The sequence below is a fragment of the Artemia franciscana genome, unplaced genomic scaffold (assembly GCF_032884065.1).
Source record: "Artemia franciscana unplaced genomic scaffold, ASM3288406v1 PGA_scaffold_212, whole genome shotgun sequence".
Taxonomy (NCBI): Eukaryota; Metazoa; Arthropoda; class Branchiopoda; order Anostraca; family Artemiidae; genus Artemia; species Artemia franciscana.
Window position 1 is genome coordinate 107238 of NW_027062646.1, and position 27522 is coordinate 134759.

The window sequence follows — 27522 nt, forward strand, 5'->3', positions numbered from 1 at the left end:
TTTTTATTTGATGGCAACTCTGGCAATGTGGATATTGTAAATTGTAAATAATTTGTGTTGAACTTGGAAATGCACCAAGGAGCAACCAGAGTGAAGTCTTTTTTAAGCTCAATTGGTAAGTTTTTTAACAATAGATTAGTCAAATCTACAACAGTTTTTGCGACTTTATTTCTTTTTTCAATTGACAATATTTGGCATTTGCCTAGCCTTTGAATCAACTGTAGCCTATGACAAATAGGCTAAGAACAGAAAATTATGCAGCCATCAAATCTGCATAATTTTATGTTAGGGTGTGACTATATCCATCCAAGTAAATATATAATGTATACCCTATGGCTCTGAAGAAAACATGCTAAACAGATAAAAGATGTCGCCCACTATAAAAAAGAAACAGTAAAACAATAATTGCTATTGCACATTTGGGTAAAGGAAAGGTTAAAAGTAGTAGCAATTTGGAAGGAGACATACTAGGATAATAAGAGAGATATTGGTATAAGCCTAAGACCCCAGCTATACATAAGGAAACATAGGCTATTAAGAAAACAAATATTCACTGCAAAATATGCAGAATAAGGTAAAATTCTAGTTTAGTGCTTGCTATCTTGGAAAATGGGTAGGAAAATAAAACTTTCAGGGATGGGTCTAGCCTACAGGCTAAAGTATATCCCAGGAAGATATTTTTAAGTAGTACCTACCTCCACACCCTTTCCCTCTAGAGGGTCCTGACCTTTGATGACCTTTAAAAATATATGTGTAATAAAATAGAAACCTTGCAAAATAGATCTTCTGCTTGAATGAAGGGTAATATTTTAGTTCAGTAACTTCTTGCTATCTCTTAAAGGGGTTAGGTTAGGAAAAATGAAACTTTCAGGGATGGGTCTACAGGCTAAAGTATATCAAGTATATAAAGTGTACCCACCTCCACTCATCCCTCTAGAGAGCCCTGAAATTTGCCTACATGACTGGTCTATACATATTGAAATTTTGACAAAACAACATTTTACCTTAATTTTCAGTTACCAGTTGCTTTTAGAACAGAGGTCAATGGTGTGACTGTAAGCTCAGAGTGAGTCTACCCAGCTCAGTAAAATTCTATTTAATTGACTTCTTGCTATCTCAGTAAGGGTTTAGGTTAGGAAAATGAAACTTTCAGGAATGAATCTAGAGACTAAAGTATGTCCTGGGAAGGTATTTTGAGGCAACTACCTCCACCCCTTCTCAATCTAGAGGGCCCTGACCTTTGATGACCTTTAAAAATATGTGTGTTATAAAAGTGAAACCTTGCAAAATAGATCTTCTGCTTAATTGAAGTACAACAAAATTGTTTTCAGCTTTGTAAATTTGCTCAATTCCATTTTGTAAGGTTTTGAAGATATGCAAATACATTTCCTAAATTAAAAAAAAACATTGATATGGCTCAAAATTTTGCTCAAATAACAAAAATTGTATTTTCAGAACTAAAGGTAGAGAAAAGGCAAGTAGTAACTGAAAATTAAGGTAAAATGTTGTTTTGTCAAATTTCAATAGGTATAGACCTGTCATGTAGACAAATTTCAGGGCCCTCTAGAGGAAGAAGGAGTGGAGGTGGGTGTTTTAAAATACCTTCCCAGGATGTACTTTAGCCTGTAGACCCATCCCTGAAAGTTTCATTTTCCTAACCTTAACCCTTTCCAAGATAGCAAGAAGTCAATTAATGAGAATTTTACCCCCAGCTCTAAATGAGTACCTGAAGAAATCTGGGAAAAACATAGGAAGTGTCAGATGATATGCCCCCAACAATGCATTGCACTCCTGGCCAAAGGCAACCAATCAGGAGGTCTGTATCTGTGCTGCACAGACCATTTATGTGGACATCATATGACAAGGAAATACTACATGAAATAAATATAAAAATGATTTGTAGAAATTATTCTGTGGCACAATAAAGGGGGGACTTCTAAATGTGCTTTTGGGCAGCAGGTTTTTGATTCCTGAAAATCTGGTAAAACTTTCCTATGGGCAACAGACTTTTTTTTCAAAAATGTAATGTAAAATGGTGGAGCCTTTCAGATAGCAGGTGAAGCCTCAGTGTCTGCAAGCTGTCCTCTTCTGATGTATAGTTTGTCTCAAGTATTGGGCTATTACCAAAAACTGATATAGATCTCTTTTTAACAGGTTTTTCAGATCTTCTGATGTCCCATTATTTCTGGGTTTGTCTTTAATGAGTCCCATTAATTTTTTTTTCCAAATTGCTAAATTTTGGCATTTGAAAGAAATTTGGTTTACAACCCTTTCTTATTTAAAGCATTACAGGTGAATAAGCAAGAAACCAAGCACTAGAAAGGCATAACTTCTCACCAAGGTTCCTTGAAAGTGGACTACACTTTTGACAGATATTGTCATCACAAAAACTTGGGACCCCTCCCCCCAGCCAACTGAGGTGTTATTAGGTACAGATCATCAAAAGAGGGAATAGGATGCTTACTTTTATTTACCACTTAGCTGTTGATATTTGACAGACTCTTCTCTGACAAGCACTTGCACAGAGGGAAGGAAAGGGTTCAGTTCTTACCCCTCCCTTGGGAATCTTGATTTTCTTGTGATTTTTCTGTTATCTTTTAATAGTTCCAACAAAACTTTTATATTTTCAGCTTTTTACAAAAAGCTGTGACCCTGTATAAAATGTCATCTCATATTCATCCCATTCCCCCCCCCCACCAGAGAAAAGAAAATACATATGCAGCACAATTGCTAAGACTTTCGGGAATGCTAATCAATATATATATAAACTGCCAATCTTCATTTAATTGAGTTTTTTACAGTGATCTTTGTTATTAAGGTGATTTTGTTTCTTCTTTTTGTTAATATTACAAAAAATAAAAAGGCACAACTCAAAACAAAAATGTCTTAGTAAAGTACAATCCCTGTTCTGGTCTTTAGAAGGCATAGGGGATGTTATTAAGGTGATTTTATTTCTTCTTTTTGTTAATATTACAACAAATAAAAAGGCAAAACTCATTTTTGTAGTAAAGTACAATCTCCATTCTGGTCTTTAGAAGGCATAGGGGATGTTTGCCCTACTTTAATTTTTTGTAACTTCTGTTCTTTTGAAGTTTGACTTGATTGTTTATGGTAATTTCTCTTAATCTTGTGTTTTATTTGTCTATTGATGGAGATTTCTGTTCGTTTTATGATTAAATTATATTTGACTTTTTTTCTGCTCGTTTTAGACTTAATGTAGTCCTTTACTTTTCTTTGAAAAATATTTTTTAAATTGATAAAATAAAAGAATGGTAAAACTTGATATTAGCCTTAATCAGGTAACTTGTTAAAGATTAAAGTACTTCATAATTTTTTTCAATAGTTCATTTGTCAAAGTGGTTCCATATATTTGTACCTTGGAAGTTTTTTTTTTTTCTAAGTCAGTGTAAGATAAAATACCTTCTTCTTCCTCTTAAAGAAATACAACCAATACAAGGCAATGATCCCCACAGAGTCTCTGTGTTTTGTAAAGAAGTGGGAAGATTATATTGACACTAACTCATAAACAGTAAAGACAGAGAGAGAGAGAGAGAGTAGAAGAATGAAGCATTGTAATTTGATTTTTTTTTTTATGGTAAAGAAGAATTTATTAATAAAACACATATAACATTTTAATTGATTTATTAAATTAATTAGAATTCTTATCAAAAAATCAAACACTGTACCTATTATTTTGCTGTTTAACTTTGACATCAGAGGAGAAAATAAAGTAGTCTTGACTTGTGGCATTGTTTATAGCAAATAAAATGAGCGATTTTGTTGAAATCACTTTTAACGAAATTCTATTCAGTGTAATGTGAAGTGATTGTTTACAACATTATTAATTCATTTTAGGTAAGAATAGGTCTTCAAGGAAAGCTGAGAATAGTATTAGTGAAAGTGAACCTGATATAATTGATAGGAGCGAAATCCCTACTAGTGACACAGATGATACTTTGAACTTAGATGATTTTTCAGATGGTGACCTAGGATCAAAGATAATACCAAAAAACCATCAAAGGATATGTATCCACCGCTCTTTGCAGGAAATTTTGAGCGACCCAGTGGCTGCTACTCATTTCTCCCGTTATATGGACTCAAAAGACTCCAAAGCATATATAAAGCTCCTTGCTGACTTGAAAAGATTTTCTTCTTTATCTGTTCTTTATTCTGATATGATTACTTGTAAGAAAGCTGTGGCTAGGTCAGGCAATGACTTTACTGTAGAAACTGCCATTTCACCAGGAAGCGAAAGCTCAGGTTTTTCTGAGGATTTTGTACCTGAAATGAAAGAAGAGCAGTCATATTCAAATCATCGATCTGAAGCTATTGAAATATTTAATAGGTACATATCAAAAGATGCTATTGACCCAGTTGGTGTTTCCGGTGAATTGAGAACTACTTTGATAAAAAAAATATTTGACCAAACTTATGAACTAAATGAGCATTGTTTCTTGGAAGTAGAAGACATGGTTGTTAAAATACTAGAGGAAGAGTTTTTGGCTGATTTTTTCTCAAGCCGATTTGCCCAGAAATATTTACTTGATTTGTTGACCAGTGCCAAAGCCCAGATTATTGATCTTTTAAGTTGTGAATTGTCGTTCTCTTATTTATCAGAATTCATGAGTAAGACTGAAGACAAAAGCTTACTAAATTTTTGGCTCTCTGTAAATAATTTTAAAGCTCAAATCTCAAGCTCTGAAGACGTTACTCCACAAGTTCAAGAGGATGCTATGGTTTTGTATAACAGGTATGTAAGTGTGTATTTGTCTTAATAAACTCCTTTCTTGTGGTTGAGGGTGTAACTTCTCCTTTCAATTGTTAAAGTATCAAGAACATTAATTAAAAGTATTTTTTATTGTTGGACCTATCTCAGGTCTTTTTACACCCAAAACTATGATTCTTCAAAAGGAAAATCTCTAGTAGTTTCAAGGTTGGGAAGTTTTTGGGATAGCACCACAATTTGTCCATATTGCCGAGTTGAACAGTAAAATAATAGTCTGGACTAATTAGTTTGATTTGACAACACTTCATCTATAAAAATTCAGATATTGACAATTTGTTGGTTCTCAAAGGCAACTATATCTTAAAGTAAAGCAGCACTTTCTTCAGGTGTTTGGTTCCGTTTTCTTCTGGTTTTTCGCCCATGTTTTATTATTATTATTATTATTTGTATTATTGTTATTGGTGCCTGCTACTACCGAAAGTAGGTATGTAGGTCTTCTTCGTTAAGAATTGATTTTCTGATGTTCCTTAGTTTTTCAAGATATATATGATTATTTAAGTTTCTACTACTACTAGTAACAACTTACTGCAGCACCAGGCTACTTGAGGCCAAAACAGACAAACCAGTTCCTCTTCCATCCCAATCTATTCAAGACATCTCTCATTATACCCTTCCAAAAAGCTCCCAATTCCCTTACATGTTTCCTTATGGCATCCTCCCACCCCATTTGGAGACAACCCGCTTTTCACGACCCATTCAGAGACGGTCCTAGACAGTTGGCCAACAAGGACAATCTGTCTTCCTTCATCTGTAGAATGTGTCCTAGCCATCTCATCGTCTCTCTCTTTATAAACGTAGAAAACAAGATTGAATTAAATTTTCCATACAGCTTACTCTTTGACATATGGTCAGTAAGTTGGGTACCCAAAATTGTCTGTAGGCAATTTTTCTGGAAAACATCTAGTAAATCTTCCTCCATTTTTTTATTGAGTACCCGCGCTTCAGAGCCATACTTAATCATTATCATCATCACTGTAGCTTCCAGTATTCTAATCTTGGTCTGCAGACTTATCTGACTATTCTTCCAAACTTTTTTCACCTTCCTTATTAATAATGTTACCTATGTAGGTGAAGCTGCACACTTAGTCGATCTTCTCGTTACCTAGCATCACTTTTCACCTTCACTTATGCCTATTCTTAGCGACGTATTCTTCTAGATATCTATTTTTAGTCATGTTCATCCATCCTCAACTCGTAAAAAATCTCTAAAAGTCTGTTCATTTTGCTATCATTTTCATCTAGAGTGTTTAAATCATCAGCATAATCTAACTCTAGGACAGTTGTACTTCCCCGTTTTATTCCTTGTTCTCCTGTTGCCTTTGCTGTGCTCCTAAGAACAAAGTTCACAATAATGATCCATATAAATGGGGATAGAACACAGCTCTACTTAACTCCTGATTTAATTTGAAACTGGCTACTAACCTCATTTCCTACCTTTTCTGCAGGATTTCCCTGTTGGTTACAGGGATGGGGAAAGGAACTTACTATGGAGTGGAGACCCCAAACCATCTCGTGCTATCAAAACAGTTCCAACCTAGTCTATACTTAGCCTGTCCTCGACAGGGCATTAGTTAAGTTCAAACAATAAGATTTGGCAAATATAGAGGAGGCAATGATCTTTTCAGTTTCGTAAAATAAAGGTACAAAAGTAGTACTTTTCAAAATCTAGGGACACTGAAAGGAACTCCCCTCTTCTTACTGCCTCTGTAAAATGACTACAATTTGTCCCCTGGCATAAATGTTAGGGGATGGTTCTTACAAAAGCGATTACGTTTTTATAAAACCTAGAAATGGCTAAATTTCTATACACATTCTTATTGTTGAGATTAAAACGAATGTGGCAATATGATAAGTCAAAAAACTAAATTGATAAACCAAAATTTTGAGACCTACATGAATATCTATAGATTTCAGGGGGATGCATGAATCCCAGGAAGAAACAGCATCCTTCAGTTTTCAAGCAAGCTCATTAGGCTGGGACTTTCCTCCAATTTTTCATGTTTTCCCTATGATTCCCTATTTATGTTAATTTGCAACCCACCCTCTCAGAAAAATGTATGTATTTGCTCAGTCTTTGCTAGTATTATGATTTAAAATTTTTATAATTAATTATATAATTTACTGAATTATAGTTTTCTGATTTTTTATTTTGATATTTTCCTTTTTATAATTTAATGTTTTGTTTCAGGTTCTTTTCACTACAAGCTACTGATCCTTTATCTATATCAGAAAAATACAGGAGTGAACTCGAGTTAAATATTTGTCGAGAGGGAGGGCCCTCTTTTGACTGCTTTGATGGAGCCCTTTCAGAGGCCTTAAATCTAATAAACGAGAGGTATTTACCAGTGTTTACGCAATCGGAAACGTACTTCAATTTCCTGGCAGAGTTGATGAGGGCTTGCAGAGATACAGAGCTGCACCATAAACGACAAGGTATCTCACAATGGGAACAAATCTTCTTATTATTGAAATTAATTTTAGAATAGGTTATTTAGATAAAATAAATCAAATTTTTATTCTTAAAAACATGGATCAGACAAAATCATTGCTAGACTTCTGTTTCTTAAAAAAGATTATATAAAAAAAAAACTTTGAATTATACGAAAGATAGAAAAAAAACACTAAAAAAGTCAATCATAAAAATTAACAGCAATTCAGAAAAAAATGTAGCAAAAATAAATAACAGTAAACACCAAAATCAATAAACAATGAATGAAGTCTACCATCAATACACCCGTGTCGACCCTTAGGGAGAGTTAAAAGTATTTTTTGGGAGTAGTGTAAAAAAAAAATGTATGTCCATGTTATATTTTGGTGCTTTTTGAGAGCAGGGGTTCTTTGAAGTAGTCTCAGGGGAAGGCATGCCTTCCTTCTATCTGCAGACAAGCTATAAGTCTTGACAAATTATTTTTATAGAAGCCTCTATTTAGGTAAAGAATTCAGCATTACTTGTTTAAAAAATCGGTTATAATTCTTAACTTGATTTTTTGGAGAGACGCACCACTTCCAGTCATAGTAGCCGTTTTCTCATTAATGGCTTTTTATTTTCTATCTCGTGTGGCAAATCAAAAATATTTTAGGTTAGGAAGTCACTCCAGCGCTCCTATTCGAGATTTCTTGTCATGGGTAAGTGCCTATTTGTATTTGTAAGCGATTTTTGGAAGTGGTTCTACGAAGGAATATGCTCCAGAATTTTTCCCTGGGTAAGGTTCTAGAAGAATAAAATGTATACTTCTAGAATAAAAGAGTGAAAATAAATTTATCAAGCATTTTGAAACTTCTTTGCCTCTCTTTGTTTTTAATGGAATAATATATGCCCATAGCCGTTAAATATGCTATTGCTAAGAAGAATGTTCTTGCATGGTTCTTGTATGGTTTATTGAGACGTCTCTGAGTTCTGTGTAAAATCAAAATGTCTGCCTGCACAATCTGAAGAGGGAAGAAGTCCATGGTCCGGTTGTGACTACCACCGATCGTGTGATTCCTTTACAGAATATAGCTTGCATCCTTTTGTATATATATGTATATATATATGTACTTTTACCGTGTTCTTTTGGACTCTTGTTACAGCGGCATGTGTCCTACGTGAAATTTAACTACCCACGAAAAGTCAGATAAAATTGAGGAATTAACTGTCTAAACAACACAAAATATTAAGAAAACATAATAGTTTCTCTCTTTTTTTTTGTTCTTCGTTCTTAACTCTTCTATTGCCTATGTTTTGTTTATGTTTGCTCGTTTTTAGTCATATTTACGTTTTCAGTGACTTATGGATAAAAGTAATCACATAAGATAAATTTCAACTAATCAGAGGTGTTTTCTACTGATATAAAGCTCTGAAAGGGAATGTGGTATTTTATGCCTTAGTCAAAGCATCACTTACAGCTAAAGGAAACCACTCTTTCCCAAGTAAAATCAGAATTCCATGTTACTGTTGGTTCAGATCTGAAACTGATGGTCTCAAATTTGACACTAGATTGCTCAATTTTCATGCAAATTGATAGAAATAGAAACATGGGGGTTATGTCAATGATACTGGCGGAACATGTTTCCCACCCTGATTCTATCGATTTACTCACATTCTTTAGCCAGTTTTAAGTATATTGCTGTTTAATTTTTTCTTGTTTTGATGCTTTTGTACTGTTTGCTCTACTCGAAAGTCCGAATTATGCTTTTATGGGCTTGTGATCCGGACTTTTTGAAATAAATATTTTGTCTTTCCCATGTTTCCAACGTCCTCATAAACATGTTTCAAAGCTTCATCCATTTCGGTGTAAATACTTACCAACGTTTCCGCTACCCTTATTCACACTGGCCAATTTAAAACTAGCTGCAGGACGTTTTCATTTACTTCTAGTTTCAAATGTCAAAAGCCTTGCAGTTTGAAATTTCATACTTGTTGTTATTTTCATCGTTTTTGTATTTGGATGTTTTCCAAAATTTATTTGAAGTCTCTTCCAAGTGTTTAAGTTTTAAAAAAGGTGCCAGAAGAATAACAAATAAAGGATTCCCTTTCCCTGTGCTGCCATTTTCAGATTGATTACATGTCAACTGAGAGATATTGAAGAGGGTATAACCTTAAATGACTGAAAAGTAAAATAGAAATAAATGCTGTTTAAAAACAATGCTCAGAAAGAAACTGGGTATTGAATCATTTAGGCAAATATTAAGTTGTCTTCTTAGTTTAATTATAGATAACTTATTTATTTATTTTAATGTTGTATATTTGATGTCTACAGGATCTGATAGCACAACCACCAGTGATTTCAGCCTCTCTACACAATCGGTATTCAACTACCCAGTTGCACAAAGATCAAGGGGGAGCACTCTGCCAAGGAATGTGTCGTTTAGCATAAATGTGAAAGAGCTCTCGGATCCTGATACCATCTGGAAAAGGCACCATTCAAGGTAAATCTACTTTCATTTTACTTTATTCTAAATTTCGGCGATATATAACGTTCATGTCTCCCTGCTATTCGGAAAAAAAGATGGATGTGGCCACAGAAACATATTTAAAGAAAAACCTAACCACTTACTAGTTAATCAGCGATTATTTAATAATATTGATAACTAGTAATTTTATTTTTGACCCACTATACAACAACAAAAGTGGAGTAATATAACAAAAGCAAGAATAGTATAACAAAAATTGCACTTTCTTGTTGAGAAGGCGGATAGAATTGTGGAAAGGGCCTAAGAAAAAACTGTAAGTTCTGTCAGCTTGGTACTTAAAGACTCAAAAGATTGAAGTATACAGACCCTCTATATCTTTGGACAATAGCGGTGTTACGATACAATCAGTTGTATCGTATCAACACACTTATGTTATATTCCGTGCGGATTTTTACTAAGGACATCTTAATGAAAAAATAATCCCCCCCCCCTCTTGTACCCATTTTAGGTCCATTCATACTTGAAAACCCTATTTTTCTTTTAAAAAAATATTTAAGTTGTTTCAAATTTCTGAAGTTTTTAGTGCAGTACCATATTTTCGTCAGCATCAGCGTGTCAAGCCGTAAAAATAAGTAAGCAGAACTAATTAGTCAAATCAGACTAAACTTTCCGTCCATAGAAATCTAAACACTGACCGTCAGTTAATTTGCAAAAACAACTAAACATCCAAAAAAACCTACACCTTCAACTGTTTAATGCTATATGTTTTAAGTGTTTTCTGAAATTTCAACCAAGTTTCTTTTGTTGAATTTTCCACTCATCATGCCGTGACATTGTTAATTTAGCCGTTCCTAAGATATTGCTGATATGACCTATTAACCAAAACTGGGCGCATAGATTGTTTTTTGGTTTAATGTAACATCCCCAAAATAGGCCCTGAAGGTGCAACATAATGCCCAGATTTTTCCTGGGATATGGTGAACACACCCTTTTGACAATCTGGTTACACCTACTTTATTTTGATTTGATTTTACACCCCCTCAACTTTCCCTGAAAGCTTCAACTTAATACCGTATTTCATTCTTGAGATATTGCATCCGGGCTATTTTGACAACCTTGATGCACTTCAACTCTTTTGGTTTAGTTCAATGGTAGTAGTAGCAGTAGTAATAGTTGTTGTAGTAGTAATTGTAGCAGTATTATTGGTAGTAGCAACAGTAGCACTCGCATGTAGTCGCTATCGCAGTTCTGAGTAGTCACAATCGCAGTCACAAATAATTAGAGTGACAGTCGTAAGTTTTTGCTGTTGCATGTAGTCACAGTTGTATATAGTCATAAGTCGTAGTAGTAGCAATAGTGATGGAAGTAGTAGCCGGGAACTTCACTTTAAACCCTTCAGCCGTTTCTGTTATGTTGCTGATACACCTTTTTAACAACCTGCATGCATATAGTGTGGTTTTTTCAGTTCAACATACACACTAACATCCCCTGAAAGTTTCACCATGTTTTTAGCCATTCCAGATGTATTGCAGACACGGTTTTTTAAAATCCATATTTAATTAAACATACCCTGAAAGATTCAACTTAATATCTTTGTCCAATCCTATGATATCGAGAATACGCCTTGTGACAAGAATTAAACCCTATTTTGTTCCTGATACATTGTATCTCTGCTATTTTGATAACCAGGATGCGCTTAACCCCTTTTGATTTATTTCAGAAGTAGTAATAGTAGTAGTCCTGAATGTTTGAACTTAATATCATAAACTGTTCTTGAGATATTGCAGAACCGTCCTATTGACAACCAGCATGCACAATATAACGTAAATACATAAACTTTCAATATAACATAAAATAAACTAAATCACAAAATAATCAATATAACATAAAATAAACTAAATCACAAAATAATCAATATAACATAAAATAAACACAAGATAAACTTTTCCTGAAAGTTTTTACTTTATACCGCCAATATCGGCGGCCAATTTACTACTAACCAATTTATTACTAGCCAATTTATAGATATTTCGCCAATATCGTTTTGACAACCTGGATGCAATTAAACTGTTTTGCTTTAGTTCAATATTAAATAAAAAAAACTAGTTTTTTTAACTGAAAGTAAGGAGCGACATTAAAACTTAAAACGAACAGAAATTACTCCGTATATGAAATGGGTTGTCCCCTCCGCAGTCCCTCGCTCTTTACGCTAAAGTTTGACTCTTTGCCACAATTCTACTTTTTAAAACAATTAAAAACTTTAGCGTAAAGAGCGTGGGACTGCGGAGGGGACAACCCATTTCATATACGGAGTAATTTCTGTTCGTTTTAAGTTTTAATGTCGCTCCTTACTTTCAGTTAAAAAAACTAGTTTTTTTTATTTAATTTCTGAACGTTTTTGAATTAATGTATGTTTGATTTTGGCTCTCCGCACATAAATTATTGAAATGAAATTAGTATATTATTTTTTTTTTGGCTAAATGGCTTTCTCTTAGTTTTGATCAGACGATTTTGAGAAATAAGGGGTGGGGAAGGAGGCCTAGCTGCCCTCCAATTTTTCGGTTACTTAAAAAGGCTAGTAGAACTTTTAATATTCAACGAACGTTTTTATTAGTAAAAAATATACGTAACTTAAGAATTAACTTACGTAACAAACTTTTATATTCTTATATTTTTATTATGTGTACGAGGGGGTTTGTACCCTCGTTAATACCTCGCTTTTTACACTAAATCGTAAGTTTTGTCCCAATTCTTTAAGAATGACCCCTGAATCAAAAAGGCCGTAGAATAAATAGTTGAAATCACTAAAAATATTTTAGCATAAAGAGCGAGGTATTTATCTCCTCCTAAATACCTCGCTCTTTATGCTAAAGTATTTTTAGAACCCCTCATATGCGTAATAATCTCTGTTCGTTTTAAATTTCAATGCTATTCCTTACTTTCATTTGAAAAAACGTTTTCATGTTTATTTTTTCATTGTTTTTTTATAGTAATGCTAGAAAATCCTGCGCCCTTTTCATTGAATTTTTCTTCCCCCATGACATATTCCTCAAAGGAAAGATCCTCCCACAAAGCCCTCTCCCATCAACCCCACCCCCCAAACCAAAAAATCCCCATGAAAACGTCTGTACACTTCCCAATAACCATTACTATATGTAAACATTGGTCAAAGTTTGTAACTTGCAGCCCCTCCCTCAGGGATTGTGGGGGAGTAAGTCATTCCCAAAGACATAGTTATTATGGTTTTCGACTATGCTGAACAAAATGGCTATTTTAAAATTTTAATCTGTTGACTTTTGGAAAAAATGAGCATGGGAGGGGGCCTATTTGCCATCCAATTTTTTTGGTCATGTAAAAAGGACACTAGAACTTTTCATTTCCGTTAGAATGAGCCCTCTCGCGACATTCTAGGACCACTTGGTCGATAAGATGACCCCTGGGAAAAAAAAAACAAAAAAACAAATAAACACGCACCCGTGATTTGTCTTCTGGCAAGAAATACAAAATTCCACATTTTTTAGATAGGAGCTTGAAATTTTTGCTATAGAGTTCTCTGATATACCGAATGCGATAGTGTGATTTTCGTTAAGATTCTATGACTTTTAGGGGATGTTTCCCCCTTTTTTCCAAAATAGGACAAATTTTCTCAGGCTCGTAACGTTTGATGACAAAGACTAAATTAATTGAAACTTATATATTTAGAATCAGCGTAAAAATTCGATTCTTTTGATGTATCTTTTAGCATCAAAATTCCGTTTTTTAGAATTTCGTTTACTATTGAGCCGGGTCGCCCCTTACTACAGTTCCTTACCACGAACTGTTTGAAAAGAAAATAATTCGGTATTTCGGGGCTTCTGACATTATTACTCCTTTGCGGAAGTTAGGCTCAAAATTGAAAAAGGATTATATTTTTTCTCTGGGCCCCTTCCACCTCTTAGTTCGTTTATTTTCCCGTTAGTTTTCACCTGTTTTCGCTTTATAGTTGTGTTATCTCTTAGCAGTTCTTTCGTTAGTTGAGTTATGGTTGTGTATATATGTTTTATCGCTCGTATAGTTATGTTATTTTCAAATTATACTCCATAATAGAGAGGCTCCGAACACCCAGCATTGTATGTTAAGCTCTTAATTTGACGTTTTTTTCTAACGTGACCACATTCATCCTGCGCCCTTTTCATTGAATTTTTCCCCATGGCATATTTCTCCAAGGAAAGATCCTCCCACATAGCCCCCTCCCTCAACCCTATCCCCAAAACCAAAAAAAATCCCCCTGAAAACGTCTGTACACTTCCCAATAACCATTATTATATGTAAACACTGGTTGAAGTTTGTAACTTGCAACCCCTCCCCCAGGGACTGTGGGGGAGTAAGTCATCCCCAAAAACATAGTTATTATGATTTTCGACTATGCTAAACAAAATGGCTATCTCAAAATTTTGATCCGTTGACTTTGGGAAAAAAATGAGCGTGGGAGGGGGCCTAGATGCCCTCCAATTTTTTTGGTCACTTAAAAAGGGCACTAGAACTTTTCATTTCCGTTAGAATGAGCCCTCTTGCGACATTCTAGGACGACTTGGTCGATACGATGACCCCTGGGGAAAAGAAAAACAAAAAAAACAAAAAAAAAACAAACAAATAAACACGCACCCGTGATTTGTCTTCTGGCAAAAAATGCAAAATTCCACATTTTTGTAGATAGGAGCTTGAAACTTCTACAGTAGGGTTCTCTGATACGCTGAATCTGATGGTGTCATTTTCGTTAAGATCCTACGACTTTTAGGGGGTGTTTCCCCCTATTTTCCTAAATAAGGCAAATTTTCTCAGGCTCGTAACTTTTGATGGCTAAGATTAAACTTGATGAAACTTATATATTTAAAATCAGCATTAAAATGCGATTCTTTTGATGTAGCTATTGATATCAAAATTCAATTTTTTAGAGTTTTGGTTCCTATTGAGCCGGATCGCTCCTTACTACAGTTCGTTACCACGAACTGTTTGATTAGTTGCAATAGTAGCAGTAGTTGCTGTAGTACTAGCAGTAGCAGTAAAAGTAGTAATAGTAGTATGTATATAATAACTTTTGAGTGGTTCATCATTCCCTCTACATGCACTGGAAGTTTCAACTTAATACTCTAGTCTGTTCCTGGGATTGTAGCCTTGGCCATTGAGCCTTTGGAGGGGGAATAAGAGTATTGTGATTAGGACCCATATTGGTGAATGAAACTGTGAACTCGTGTTGTAGCTGTTACGCCCTTTTTATAACCTGAATCGACATAGCATGTTTCGATAGAGTTCAACATCCCCCTTAACTTTCCATGAAAGTTTAAGATTAATACCCTTAGCACCAGTTGTAATAGCTGTAGCAAGGACATAGGGTCTTTTTGCTTGTTCAACATCCCCCTTACCATGCCTTGAAAGTTTCAAATTGATACCCTAGAGTATTTCTGAGACATTGTTGATACGTCTTTTTAAACAACCAGCATGTACATAATGTATTTTGGTTTAATTAAACATCCTTCTAAATTCCCTGAAGGTTTCGCCTTAATCCCCTTAGCCTAAGTTATTAGCAGCCGTAGTAGTGGGTATTAGCAACAGTATGCCACAGAGTGTCTTTTGAAAGTTTCTACTCGTTTCAGTTGCTGCGTCTTTTGTGGGGACAAGTAGCAAGCTTGTCCCCCAGTCTTGCCGCAGCGGCGATCGAACTCCAGACCCGTATTGCCATCTAGAGTATCAATCCACTGTGCTTCAACAAGGTTAATGCAGATAGTGCCTTTTAATTCAGTTCAACTTCCCTTTTTTCAGTTCGACTTCAGTTCATAATTTTCACCTTCATGTCCTTACTCTAGTAATAGTAGTAGTAGTAGAAATAGTAGCAGTAGTAGTATTAGTTGTATTAGTAATAGCAGTAACAGTAGCAGCAGTAGTAGTATGCACATATTACCTTTTGGTCAGTTAAACATTCTTCTCGTTATTCCTGTAAAATTTCAACTTAGTTTTGCGGTCCTCCCCTAAGGGGTAATGTTTTCGATATTAAACAAAGAGCAAAGCTTGATTTTAAACTCTATCTTCGAAGACTTAGGTATAATGTTGCCGAATTTCCTAAGACTCCTAGCAAGTGAAAAAGTGATTAATGTCGCCAAGTTTGATAGATCGCCTACGGCCTACCGAATCCCTAATGTATCATGTATCAATCGTTATAGTAAGATTTTCGATACAGTGATATATGCGGTTCATTCTCGTTTTGCCAACCTCTGTTCTAATCTTTAGCCTAAGAAAATCACTCGAGGTCCTGTACCTCCCGTTTGTGTTGACCGTGTCAAAAGAAATGTGGAGAGATTTAAATCAAAATCTTATTATATAGATGGTATCAGTGCTTTTCACCTCAATACCGATTCGGAGGCATTAATTTATCACTTGCAGTTACTTTTTCAGATGTGTTTGAAACGTGGTAAGGATCCAACTAGTTGCGCTTCGTGTAGGCCTATTACGGTTGCTTGTACTTTAAGGAAAGTATTTGAGTATGTTTTTCTCCCTGATCTCCTGTCTAAAGTAGATTATATGTCTAATCAGTTTGGCTTCAAGCTGTATATAGGATGCCAGCATGCTCATCGTGCTCTAGCTTCGCTATTGCTTGAAGCGCATAAAAATGGTTTTGAGGTTCATTTTTGTGCACTCGATGTTTCAAAAGCATTTGATTCAATATGCCATAGCCAACTTTGGTATTCTTTAGTCCAACTTGGTACAAATGTGTCTATTATATCAACTCTTCGTTTTTGGTATGCTATTTCATATGTTCGACTCAAGTCAGGTGACACATACGTTGGTAATATCCCTATCCGTTCTGGTCTTAGGCAAGGAGGAGTCATATCCCCTTATCTTTTAATGCTTGTCTTTATTCTGTTTTGCCACGCATTAATCCATCTTGTTTCTTAGGACTAATATTTTGTATATTGCATATGCAGATGATTTACTTTTGATCAGCCACACTAAATCTAGCCTAATTAAGTCGACCCAGCTTGTTTCTATGTCTTTTGAAGAAATCGGCCTCAAACTTAATACTGAAAAATGTGAATATTTAGTTTTTAATGCTCAACATCAAAGTAGTGATCTTGCTTGTGGCTCTTTATCAGTTAAGGTGGTTTCTTCGATTCGATGGCTTAGGTATTAGTATTTGTACGTCTTTATCGGCTTTTTGATCTTGTGGGCTTAATGGTATTAAAAGTAAACTTAAAGTTGGGTACGCGAAAATTGTCCCAAACCGAGGTAGGTTTTCCCGAAAGGCTTCATCCAGACTTTGTTCTACATACTACGATCACTTTATATTGTTTCTTTCCGGTTTGCGCCCGTTTTTTAATAATCAAGATCTACAAAATATAAGAGTTCTGTATTTTCGTTATTTGCAAATATTTATTGCATCTGCCACGTTCTTATAGAAACCGAAAGATTATTAGAAAATTTTGTGCCATTGATATTATTTTTGTTTATAAAAAAACTATGAGGCCTGTCGACGCTTGGGTCCTTACCACCCTTTGATTCGACTGTATTGATTGCATTGTCTGTGTTATTTTGTTTTTCTTTCCTTAGCGTTTTTACTCTGCTTAAATTGTCAAAACAAGTGGGTAACAAATAAATTATTATTAATAATAACCTAAGCCATTCCTGAGAAGTATTTACTAAATTTACAGTATTGTTTGAGCACAGTAAATTTATCAACGTTATATGCTCATAGTCAAAAAGTAGAAAAGTTAAAAGGAACTGTCAAAAAATTAAATAAACAAGAAGTAAAAAAGACAATGAAATAAAGCCAAATAAACAAGAAAAAGACGTTTTCAAAATGATGGCGGTTTACAGTCAGTGTAAAATTATTTACATAAATAAATAGTAATAAAAAATTGAGGACAATGGGCTAAATCGAGAGTGGAGAGTCAAAATTCAAAAATGAAAACGTTAATTTAAAAGAGAAAGGGTTAAAAGAACTAAGGTGACAAAAGAGCAAAAAGAATTAAAAATTAATTAATACGAAATAAATCGATGAATAATTACCACACACTGACTTCACCTAAAATTGCGTTGATTTTTACCCCAAAAAGTAAATAAAGCTACATTTTTATTACTGCTAAGTATGATTCTGCTTTTTAATTTTTTTGAACAGAAAAAAGCTACAGATGGAGTTGCTTCAGTGTATAGATGTGTATACTCACGGCGTAAAGTTTGGATTGAAGAGGTTTATCGTGAAGGAAAAGAATCTGATGAAAAAAAAAAAAAAACCCTTTTGATGATGAATCGTTCCGTTTAAAGCGCGTTCTTTCTTTTCTTTTTTTTTTTTCAATTACATTTTGCGTAGCTTTGTATTGGCTTGTCTATTTCAAGTTTCGTATTTAGAGTTGTTTTTCCCCCTAGATGATTTGTGCCTTTGGAATACCCCCCCCCCCCCATTTTAATATGGAAGGAAGGGATTGGGCTGGGTAAAATCACCTCCTCCTAGATAGATTCATTGGACTCCCATCCAGAAACAATTGTGGTTAAAAACACCAAGATTTTAAGGTTTTAAATCTAGGAAAATTTGAAAAAGCGGCTGAAAATATTTTTTTGTTTTTTAAATTTGCATGGCAAATTCGTAGTAGTATTGAGGTAGCCAAAGCTTACTGGGGCCAGGGCTCTTCTCGGACAGCGCTCTACATCCCCTCTCCCCCCTACTTAAATTACTATAAGAAACACTTAATTTAATTATATAAAAAAAATTAACTGAAAGTAAGTAGTGACATTAAAACTTGAAACGAACAGAAATTACTCCGTATATGAAAAGAGCTTTTCCTCATCAACGCCCCGCCCTTTACGCTAAAGTTTGACTCTTTCTCTTACTCTACTTTTTAAAACAGTAAAAAACTTTAGCGTTAAGAGTTGGGCGTGACGAGGAAAAGCCCCTTTTTTATACGGAGTAATTTCTGTTCGTTTTAAGTTTTAATGTCAGTCCTTACTTTCAGTAAAAAAAAATGTTTCTTTTTTCTTTAATTTCTGAACGTTTTTGAATTAATGCATGTTTTAATTTTGGCTCTCCGCGAATAAACAACTAGAACGGAATTTGCATATTAATCTTTATTGGCTAAATGGCTTTCTCATAGTTTTAATCGGAAGGTTTTGAGCAAAAAGGAAGGGGAGGAGGCCTAGCTGCCCTCCAATTTTTTGATTCCTTAAAAAGGCAACTAGAACTTTTTATTTTTTACGAACGTTTTTATTAGTAAAAAATACACGTAACTTACGAATTAACCAACGTAACGAACTTCTATATCTGTATGTTATTATTAGCGCTCTTTACACTAAAGCTTAAATTGTGTCCCAATTTCTTAAGAATGACCCCTGAATCACAAAGGCTGTAGAATAAATAGTTGAAATTACTAAAAATACTTTAGCGTAAAGAGCGAGGTATTACGAGGAACTGAACCCATCATATGTGTAATAATTTCTGCTCGTTTTAAGTTTTAATGCTGCTTCTTACTTTCAGTATATGTAAACACTGGTCAAAGTTTCTAACTTGCAGCTCCTCCAATTGGGACTGTGGGGGAGTAAGTCGTCCCTAAAGACATAGTTTTTAGGTTTTTTGACTATGATGAATAAAATGGCTCTCTCAGAATTTTGATCTGGTGACTTTAGGGGGAAAATGAGCATAGGAGGGGGCCTAGATGCCCTCCAATTTTTTTGGTCACTTAAAAAGGGGAATGTAACTTTTACTTCCCGTTAGAATGAGCCTTCTTGCAACATTCTAGGACCACTAGGTTGGTACGATCACCCCTGGGAAAAAGAAAAAAAAATAAACACGCACTCGTGTGCGTAAACACGCACACGCACTTCTGGCAAAAAATATGAATATCCACATTTTTGTAGATAGGAGCTTGAAACTTCTTCTGTGGGGTTCTCTGATACGCTGAATGCGATGGTGTGATTTTTGTTAAGATTCTATGACTTTTAGGGGGTGTTTCCATTATTTTCTAAAATAAGGTATATTTTCTCAGGCTCGTAACTTTTGATGGGTAAGACTAAACTTGATGAAACTTATATATTTAAAGTCAGTATTAAAATACGATTCTTTTGATGTAACTATTGATATAAAAATTCCTTTTTTTAGAGTTTCAGTTACGATTGAGCCGGGTCGCTCCTTACTACAGTTCGTTACCACGAACTGTTTGATACGAAAGACGAAAAACAGTTCTCGACGTTGACAGATACAATTTTTCTTGTGCAGCCTTTGCACTTGTCCTATGAAACATCCCAAAAATTTATCTTAGTTATGCCTTCACTTTCTATTGGTATAAAATTTCATTTTTTCGAGTTTCGGTTACTATTGAGCCGGGTCGCCTCTTACTACAGTTCGTTACCACAAACTGTTTAACAATGTAAATAATAGGACAGATGTTCAGGCCCTTTTCTTGCAGAGAAAATCCTATATTAGGACATAATTCATTTATAGTTCCTCCACTGTCGTACTTAATACCTTTCAGTACAAACAAGTAATTATAAGAAATATTTTTAACCAGTTAAAATTTTTAACCAGTTAAAAACTTAGCTTCTTTTTTGCAAATGTCTGTAGAAAATATAAACATATATTATTTTTTCTTTTTGCTCTTTCTTTTTAATGTTTGCTTTTCTTGCATTTACTTGTTCAGTTCAATTTTTATTTTGGGAAGTTTTTTTTCCTCATTAGATCCCTGAGCCTCGGAAGTGTTTCGGAATTTGGAAGGTTTCGACCTGAGCTTGAGCCTCAGCCAGATGTGAAGCCGAAAGAGTCCATCAAGACAGCTGTTCGAAAGTTTATTACAAAAGAGGATGACTCTGTAAGTCTTAATGATTCTTTTAATTAGGTTGTTAATTAAATTACGACAATACACAAGAAACAATGTAAACAAAAATAATCTAGTCAGGAAAACTTAAGCAGAAGCTCTTAGTACAACTCAAAAACTTGGGGCATGTAATCAGTACCCGTCATCAGTCAGAAAAAAAATATAGTAATGAAGTCGGACGCGCGTTGTTACATTTTGTGCATATACTCAAAATTATATCGTATCGCTGTCTTTGCTACAACGCTAAGGCAACGGCACCCAATCATTAGCTTTACGCAAAACTTTACGTAAATTATATATATATATATATACTAGCTGTTGGGGTGGCGCTTCGCGCCACCCCAACACCTAGTTGGTGGGGGCGCTTCGCGCCCCCCCCCAAGCCCCCCCGCGCGCGTAAGTCGTTACGCGCCATTGTAGTTGTGTCCCTATGTCCCACCTGTGAATATAGATAGATATATTATATATATGTTTTTAACTACGTAAAACTTGCGAATATACAACATTCTTTGCTGTCCCATTGTCTATGCATATAAATAGATTGTCAGGTTTACCGACTCTTGAACATGCAACATATAATGGTCCATGGGAAAACAATCCGTATTCAGATCTATACCTCATGATTCTAATGATTGCCCTTGAGCTTTGTTGATGGTGATTGCTAATCGACCATTCCCTGTCCCGGTGTCCTGATCGTCATTTATATCCCCCTGTGCCCCCCGGCGTCCCCGTTGTAGTTGTGTCCCTGTGTCCCGGTCGTCATTTATATTTTTTACTTATGTCCTGGTCATTATGGCTTATGTATGGTCATTTATATTCCCTGTGTCCCGGTCGTCATTTGTATCCCGGTGTCCCGGTCTGTATATACATTCGTTTTTTAGTTTTGTTTTTCTCCTTTATTTTTTTCCTTTTTTATTTTTTTTCTTTTTTAGTTTATTTAGATTTTTAGTTTTTTATTAGTTTTTGTTTTTTTTTTCTTTTTAGTTTTTTCGTAGTTTCTACCTTCTTTTTAGTTTTTTTAGTTTTTTTTTTTTTACTTATGTCCTGGTCGTCATTTATACTCCCTGTGTCCCGGTGCTTTGTTGATTGCTAATCGAACATTCCTTTTGTCCCGGTCGCTTTCTCTTTGAGTGTCGTCATTTATTTTTTTCTTTTTTAGTTCTTACCTTTTTTTAGTTTTTTTTTAGTTTTTTAGATGAAATTTTTTTTTAGTTTTTTTCCTTTTTTTCTTTTTAGTTTTTTATTGGTTTTTACCTTTTTTTTTTTTTTAGCTTTTTTAGTTTTTTTTCGTTTTTTCTTTTTACTTTTTTTTTAGTTTTTATCTTTTTTATTTTTTTTTATTTTTATTCTTAATTTTATTAGTTTTCTTTTTCTCTTCTATTTTTCAGTTTTTTCCTTTTTTTAGTTTTTTTTTTTAGTTTTTAGTTTTTTTATTTTTTTACCTTTTTTTAGTTTTTTTTTAGTTTTTTAGCTTTTTATTTTTTTTTATTAGTTTTTAGTTTTTTTTGTAGTTTTTGCCTTTTTTTAGTTTTTTCAGTTTTTTGTTTAGTTTTTAGTTTTTTACCTTTTTTAGCCTAACCAGGATTTGAACCTGGGACCTTCATTCTCCGTTCTGACACCCTCTCTCACCGAGTGACTACTCCAGCATGTTCATTTTGGTGTTTTAAATGGTATATTATTAACCAAATTAATGTGTTTTACAATATACTAAGCATCGTCATAACAAAAATGATGGCAACTAATTTCATGACGTCAGCCGAAACATGACGTCACCTGATCCATCCACAGATCCACACAGAGACAACTTATTTTTATATATATAGATAGATATATATACATATATATATATATATATATATATATATATATATATATATATATATATATATGTATAATTGTGTATGTATTGTTTCTTGAAAACGGCTCCATATCTTTGGGGGGGGGGGATTGACATCCTGGTATATTCTGGCCCGAAAAAAAGTTTAAGTATGTCAGAAGTTTGAGAAAATTTGTTGAGAGGCTTAATTTTTGAAATTTTTGCTATAGGGTTCTCTGATACGCTGAATGCGATGGTGTGATTTTTGTTAAGATTCTTTGACTTTTAGGGGATGTTTCCCCCTATTTTCCAATATAAGGCAAATTTTCTCAGACTCTTAACTTTTGATGACAAAGATTAAATTTGATGAAACTTATATATCTAAAATCAGCATGAAAATTCGATTCTGTTGATGTATCTTTTAGCATCAAAATTCCGTTTTTTAGAGTTTCGTTTACTATTGAGCCGGGTCGCTCCTTACTACTGTTCGGTACCACGAACTGTTTGATATAATGTCAGTAAGAAAGCCCAAAAACAAAAATTTGCAATTATCGTTATTGATGATTCGATATTTTAACAAGGGATTACAGCACTTCAAAAACCTTAGAAAAGAAAACCAAAGGTTTTAAGCTTAGTACATATCGGTGTTAGAAATTGGGGAAGCTTCTCTAATCAAATATTTTGAAATGACATCAAATTGCGTAAAGAGGAAAAAAATGGTAATTGTGAAAAGAATTTGTATATTTTAAAAAGGGATTACAACAATTCACAAACCGTAAAATAGTGCGTTTTTGAACGCAGTCCGTTTTTTAATGTCAGTAGAAAGGTCCAAGAAACGAAAATTTGCAATTGTTGCAAATGATTATTCTCTATTTTGACAAGGGATTACGACAATTCAAAAACCTTAAAAAAGGCAATCAAATGTTTAAGCTTAGTATATATCGTTGTTAGAAATACGACTAGCTTCAATGATCAAATATCTTTGAACAGTCCTTAGTATGAAAATGTATTAAATTGCGTAAAGAGCTAAAAACTGGTAATTGCGAAAATATTTGCATATATTTTAACAAGGGAATGCGAAAATTCAGAGATACATTATGAAAATACATTAAATTGCGTAAAGAGCAAAAAACTGGTGGTTGCAAAAATATTTGCATATATTTTAACAAGGGATTACAACAGCTCAAAAATCTTAAAAAAGAATATCAAAGGTTTGAAACTTATTAGTTATCGTTGTTATAAATCGGGCTTGTTTTAATAATCGAATATCTTTGAGAAGACAGTAAACTGTTTCAAAGTATCTGCGGTCAGGAGACAAGCGACAAGAAAAAAAAAGAAAAAAACTGTACGCAGTTAAAAATTAGCACCTTGCATACGTGTTTCTGGCCCGCAGCGCCCTAGAAACGGGTGGTAGGGGTCGGCTAGTATATATATATATATATATATATATATATATATATATATATATATATATATATATATATATATATATTTATAATTGTTTTTCAAAACATTGTTTTAAATATGAACGTTTCAAAAATTTGGCGCCTTGCAAATCTATTTATTAAGAGAAGGTTTTTTTGAGAGAGTAGTAAAGTCCAAAAATTTTGGTTTTTCGATAGCTTTTTTATAAAATAAAATTTTTTAGGTTTATGTCACTTGCAAAAAGCTTCTACTTGCATACCTTGAGCACGAGCAGGTATGCAGCACGGCCCTACTTCCACATTCCAAAATAAGCACTGCAACTAATGCATTTTAAACTAAATGCTTGCCGTAAAGCGTCTATACGCGTTGTAACAAAGATTTAGCATTGAGATTATATGCTAACTTTGTGCTTTGTGCTATTCTTTCTTTTCGTAAAGTTTTTTGAAAATAGCGTTATTAACTAGAAGAACTGGAGAAGAGAAACCTTGCTGTAAAAAATTAGATCCTGCTATTTAAATTGACTATAATTGAAGTGAGTTCTGCTTCTTTTATCAAAAATATGAAGAAATGACTATTTTGTTAGACGGGAGTAGACAAAAAAGGAAGATAAAGAACACGGCGTTCGACTTTAATGGTTCTAATCTCTGTTTCATGGCCCTTCAACCAGGAATTGCAATAGGGGGCTGGAGGCCAGCCTTCCTCTGCTTTCTCACACCCTTCTTGTTTATCTTCCCTAGATTTCTCCACGTACCCATTTAGAGCTGGGTCGACTCTGGCTGAGCTCACAGACTCACGTCAGTGACTCAGTTCCAAACCAAACGACTAGTGACACCAGGACTCAATTCACTGTCATAACGGAAAAAGAATTTTAAGTTTAGCGTGCTAACCGCTCTGCTAGGATGGCTTTCCTTATGGGAGTTGGAAATGCAAGGCTCTAAGGTGAACTAGTGTAGAAAATCTCGGATTACAGGCTGTTGGCTACTATCCAAGTTTCACTATTCCCTGAAACTGTCAACTTAACACCCTTAACCCTTCCTCAGATATTGTAGATATCCCCTTTTGACAGCCTGGATGCACATTGTGCCAACGAAAAAAGAAATGAAAAGGCATGCTTCCTTGTGAACATTCAAAAACCGGCAGACTCATCTAACCTCCGCTCTCCGGAAACCGTTGCCCGCTCTAGGGCATTGCGTCATACTTTTTCAGATGACTTTTCGCTGACCTAAAGTATGTAATTAATATCCCTAAATATTTTGCTTTTTCGAGTCGTAAAATTCTATTTATAGAATATGGCCAGTCAGTTGCACGAAAAAAAGATTGAAGATATTTAGTTCTTCTGTTGACTCTCTTGTAACGGGGTGAGATGCACCCTTTAGCTTCAGCCAAATATTATTGCTTGGAAGGGCTCCATAACGGTGGCTTTCATAACAGAGCGAGATGTTCTAATGAGAATTTTCTTGTAACGGGATAAGGATGCGGCACTAGACCGTTGAGGTCTGAACCGGCGGTGCTGATCTCCGTCTCAAAGTGCAATGGGGGGATGAGGACCAGTCATCCTGTGCTTTTTAAACAGGATAAGACGTTCTCATAAGAACTCTTGTAGCGGGTCGGCCTTTAAGATCAGCCATCTAGTACTGCCTGAATAGGTTACAGAATTATGCCCTTAGAGATTTTCTTGTAACGGGATGAGATAAGGCCTTTAAGTGCAGCCATGTGTGAATGATTGGATAGGCTACAGAAAAACGCCCTTATGAAGGGGTGAGGCACCATTATTAGAATTGTCTTATAACGGGGTGAGATACAACCTTTAATTTTACACCTCATAATACTGCTAAGATTGGTTCCAGAACGAAGCATCTATGTAGCACTGGCTGGTGACGAAATCTTTCTACCCAGTTGCTATTTTTTGTTCAAGTTGTTCACCGTGTTGTGTGATGATTTCTTCAACTCTTATGTTTACTGTCAAGACGCCTGCAAGAGTTCTTCACGCCTTTGAACGTCATTTAATAGATAGATGAGTTAAAGACGATAATCAAATATTCTGATTGGGTACCAGTCTCAATCGGTTTCTTGTCAATGTTGATGCATCACGGCTGCAAACAGACTTTCGCAGAGGTTGGTGATACCATGCCACACCGCACAGATGGTATGAGGATTGTGCCAAACAATGTGAGCTAGGTGTAAGTAATTAGTGCTCAAATGAGCTAGATACAACTTCCCTGCAAAGGCTACGCAGAGGACTGATATTTTAAACCAAGGGCACTAATTGTAGCGGAGAGGGCAATTACCCCCCTCCCCCTAAACTTTGAAAAATACTTTTATTTAGTATTTCCTTTAAAAAAATAATAATAAAAGCCAAATTGTTCCCCTCCCTGGGATCTTGAAAAATTCTTCTTTAATCTTCATTACAAAATAATGAAAAAATTCTTTCTTTTCCCCTCTATATTTTCATAAATTTGGATCCCTGCTTTAAAGCAAATTGAAAAGTATAGTTAAACTTATGCAAGAAGAGACAAAGCTTATGCAAGAAGATCGTGGATTTATTGTAGTATATTGTGTTGAGCTTAAGACCACGTCCTTGTTACCTGCATACAAGGTGAGAAGGGGTTGCATCATAGGATTTACCCAAAAGAAGCTATTCCCTTAGTTGAATTAGAAAAGCTCTCAAAATTCACGCCAGGCGTAAAATATTTGCATTTTACCTCATTGTAAAATTGCCATGGTTTCTTTTATTTTGTAGAAGATTTATCCCCTCTCCTCTTTTTAAATCTGTTTCCTATGTTTGGATAGCTGAAATCGTTTCTTTTTTTTCATTTTTTCCCCGAAAATAGATAAATTGGAAATGAAAACCAAGTCTAAGCGCTATCTATAGTACTAATTGTTTGATTATTGCATAATGTAGCCAAAGTTGTAGTTTGTTAAGTTATGCAAAAATAATTGTAAGGCGAAGTTGTGTAAAACCAAGAGTATATGTTTGACTATTGCGTCATTAGCCGTTCTGCATGTAACAAGACGTAGTATATTTCATGATCTTGTTTTTCTCTTCTTTGAGGGAAAACCGTAATTTTTGAATTTTTCATAACAAAATTGTTATTGGTCCTTTTATTTTGCAGAGAATATATGCCATCCTCCGCTTGAAGTCCGTTTCTTGTGTTTAAATAAGCGAATTTGCCTTATAAATATTTTTTTTTTTAGTAATTAGTAGAATGGGCCAGCAAGAAAGTCAGATATTGTAAAATAGAAAAAAAAATCCTTCTGATTTGGGATATTGTTTATTGGTGAAAATAAGGCACAACTACTTAAAGATGATTGAACATGCCTTAGAAACTCCCCCCCCCCTAGATTTAAAATACGAAGAATTTATTTGTTTTTTTTGTAGCAGCTAGAAGAAGTGGCCTGGAGGAAAGCAGAAGACATTGTGAAATCTATAACTGAAGTGACTTTAAACAACAAAAAAAATCCTTCTGATCTGGGATAGTGTTTATTGAGGAAAATATAGAACCCTGTGATCGATTCAACTACATGACGAGTGGCTTACATTACTTTCTAAGTTATTTATATATGTTATTTTATATTAGCTGGCTTTTTCTAACGGATTTTGTACGCTAATAGATCAGTTTTCTAAGCCTCATTATCGCCATTGGCATTTTGATAGAAAAGAAGATTTGTTTTGAATAGAAACTATAATGGTTAAGAATTCCTAAAATAGGAGTCTTGAGAAATAATGTCCTTCCGTATCCTCAAAAATAATTTACTTGACTGTTTTACTT

At 34.6% G+C, this 27522-nt stretch overlaps 1 protein-coding gene across 1 annotated transcript; it reads left to right on the forward strand.

The window, feature by feature from the left end:
* On the forward strand, positions 1 to 27380 carry LOC136041406 (A-kinase anchor protein 10, mitochondrial-like). Its single transcript, XM_065726058.1, has 6 exons — positions 1 to 115; positions 3856 to 4750; positions 6975 to 7219; positions 9526 to 9694; positions 20376 to 20505; positions 27132 to 27380. Exons 1-6 carry the CDS (start codon positions 70 to 72, stop codon positions 27228 to 27230), a joined length of 1584 nt encoding a protein of 527 aa, XP_065582130.1. The 5' UTR covers positions 1 to 69; the 3' UTR covers positions 27231 to 27380.
* Positions 27381 to 27522: the final 142 nt, after the last annotated feature.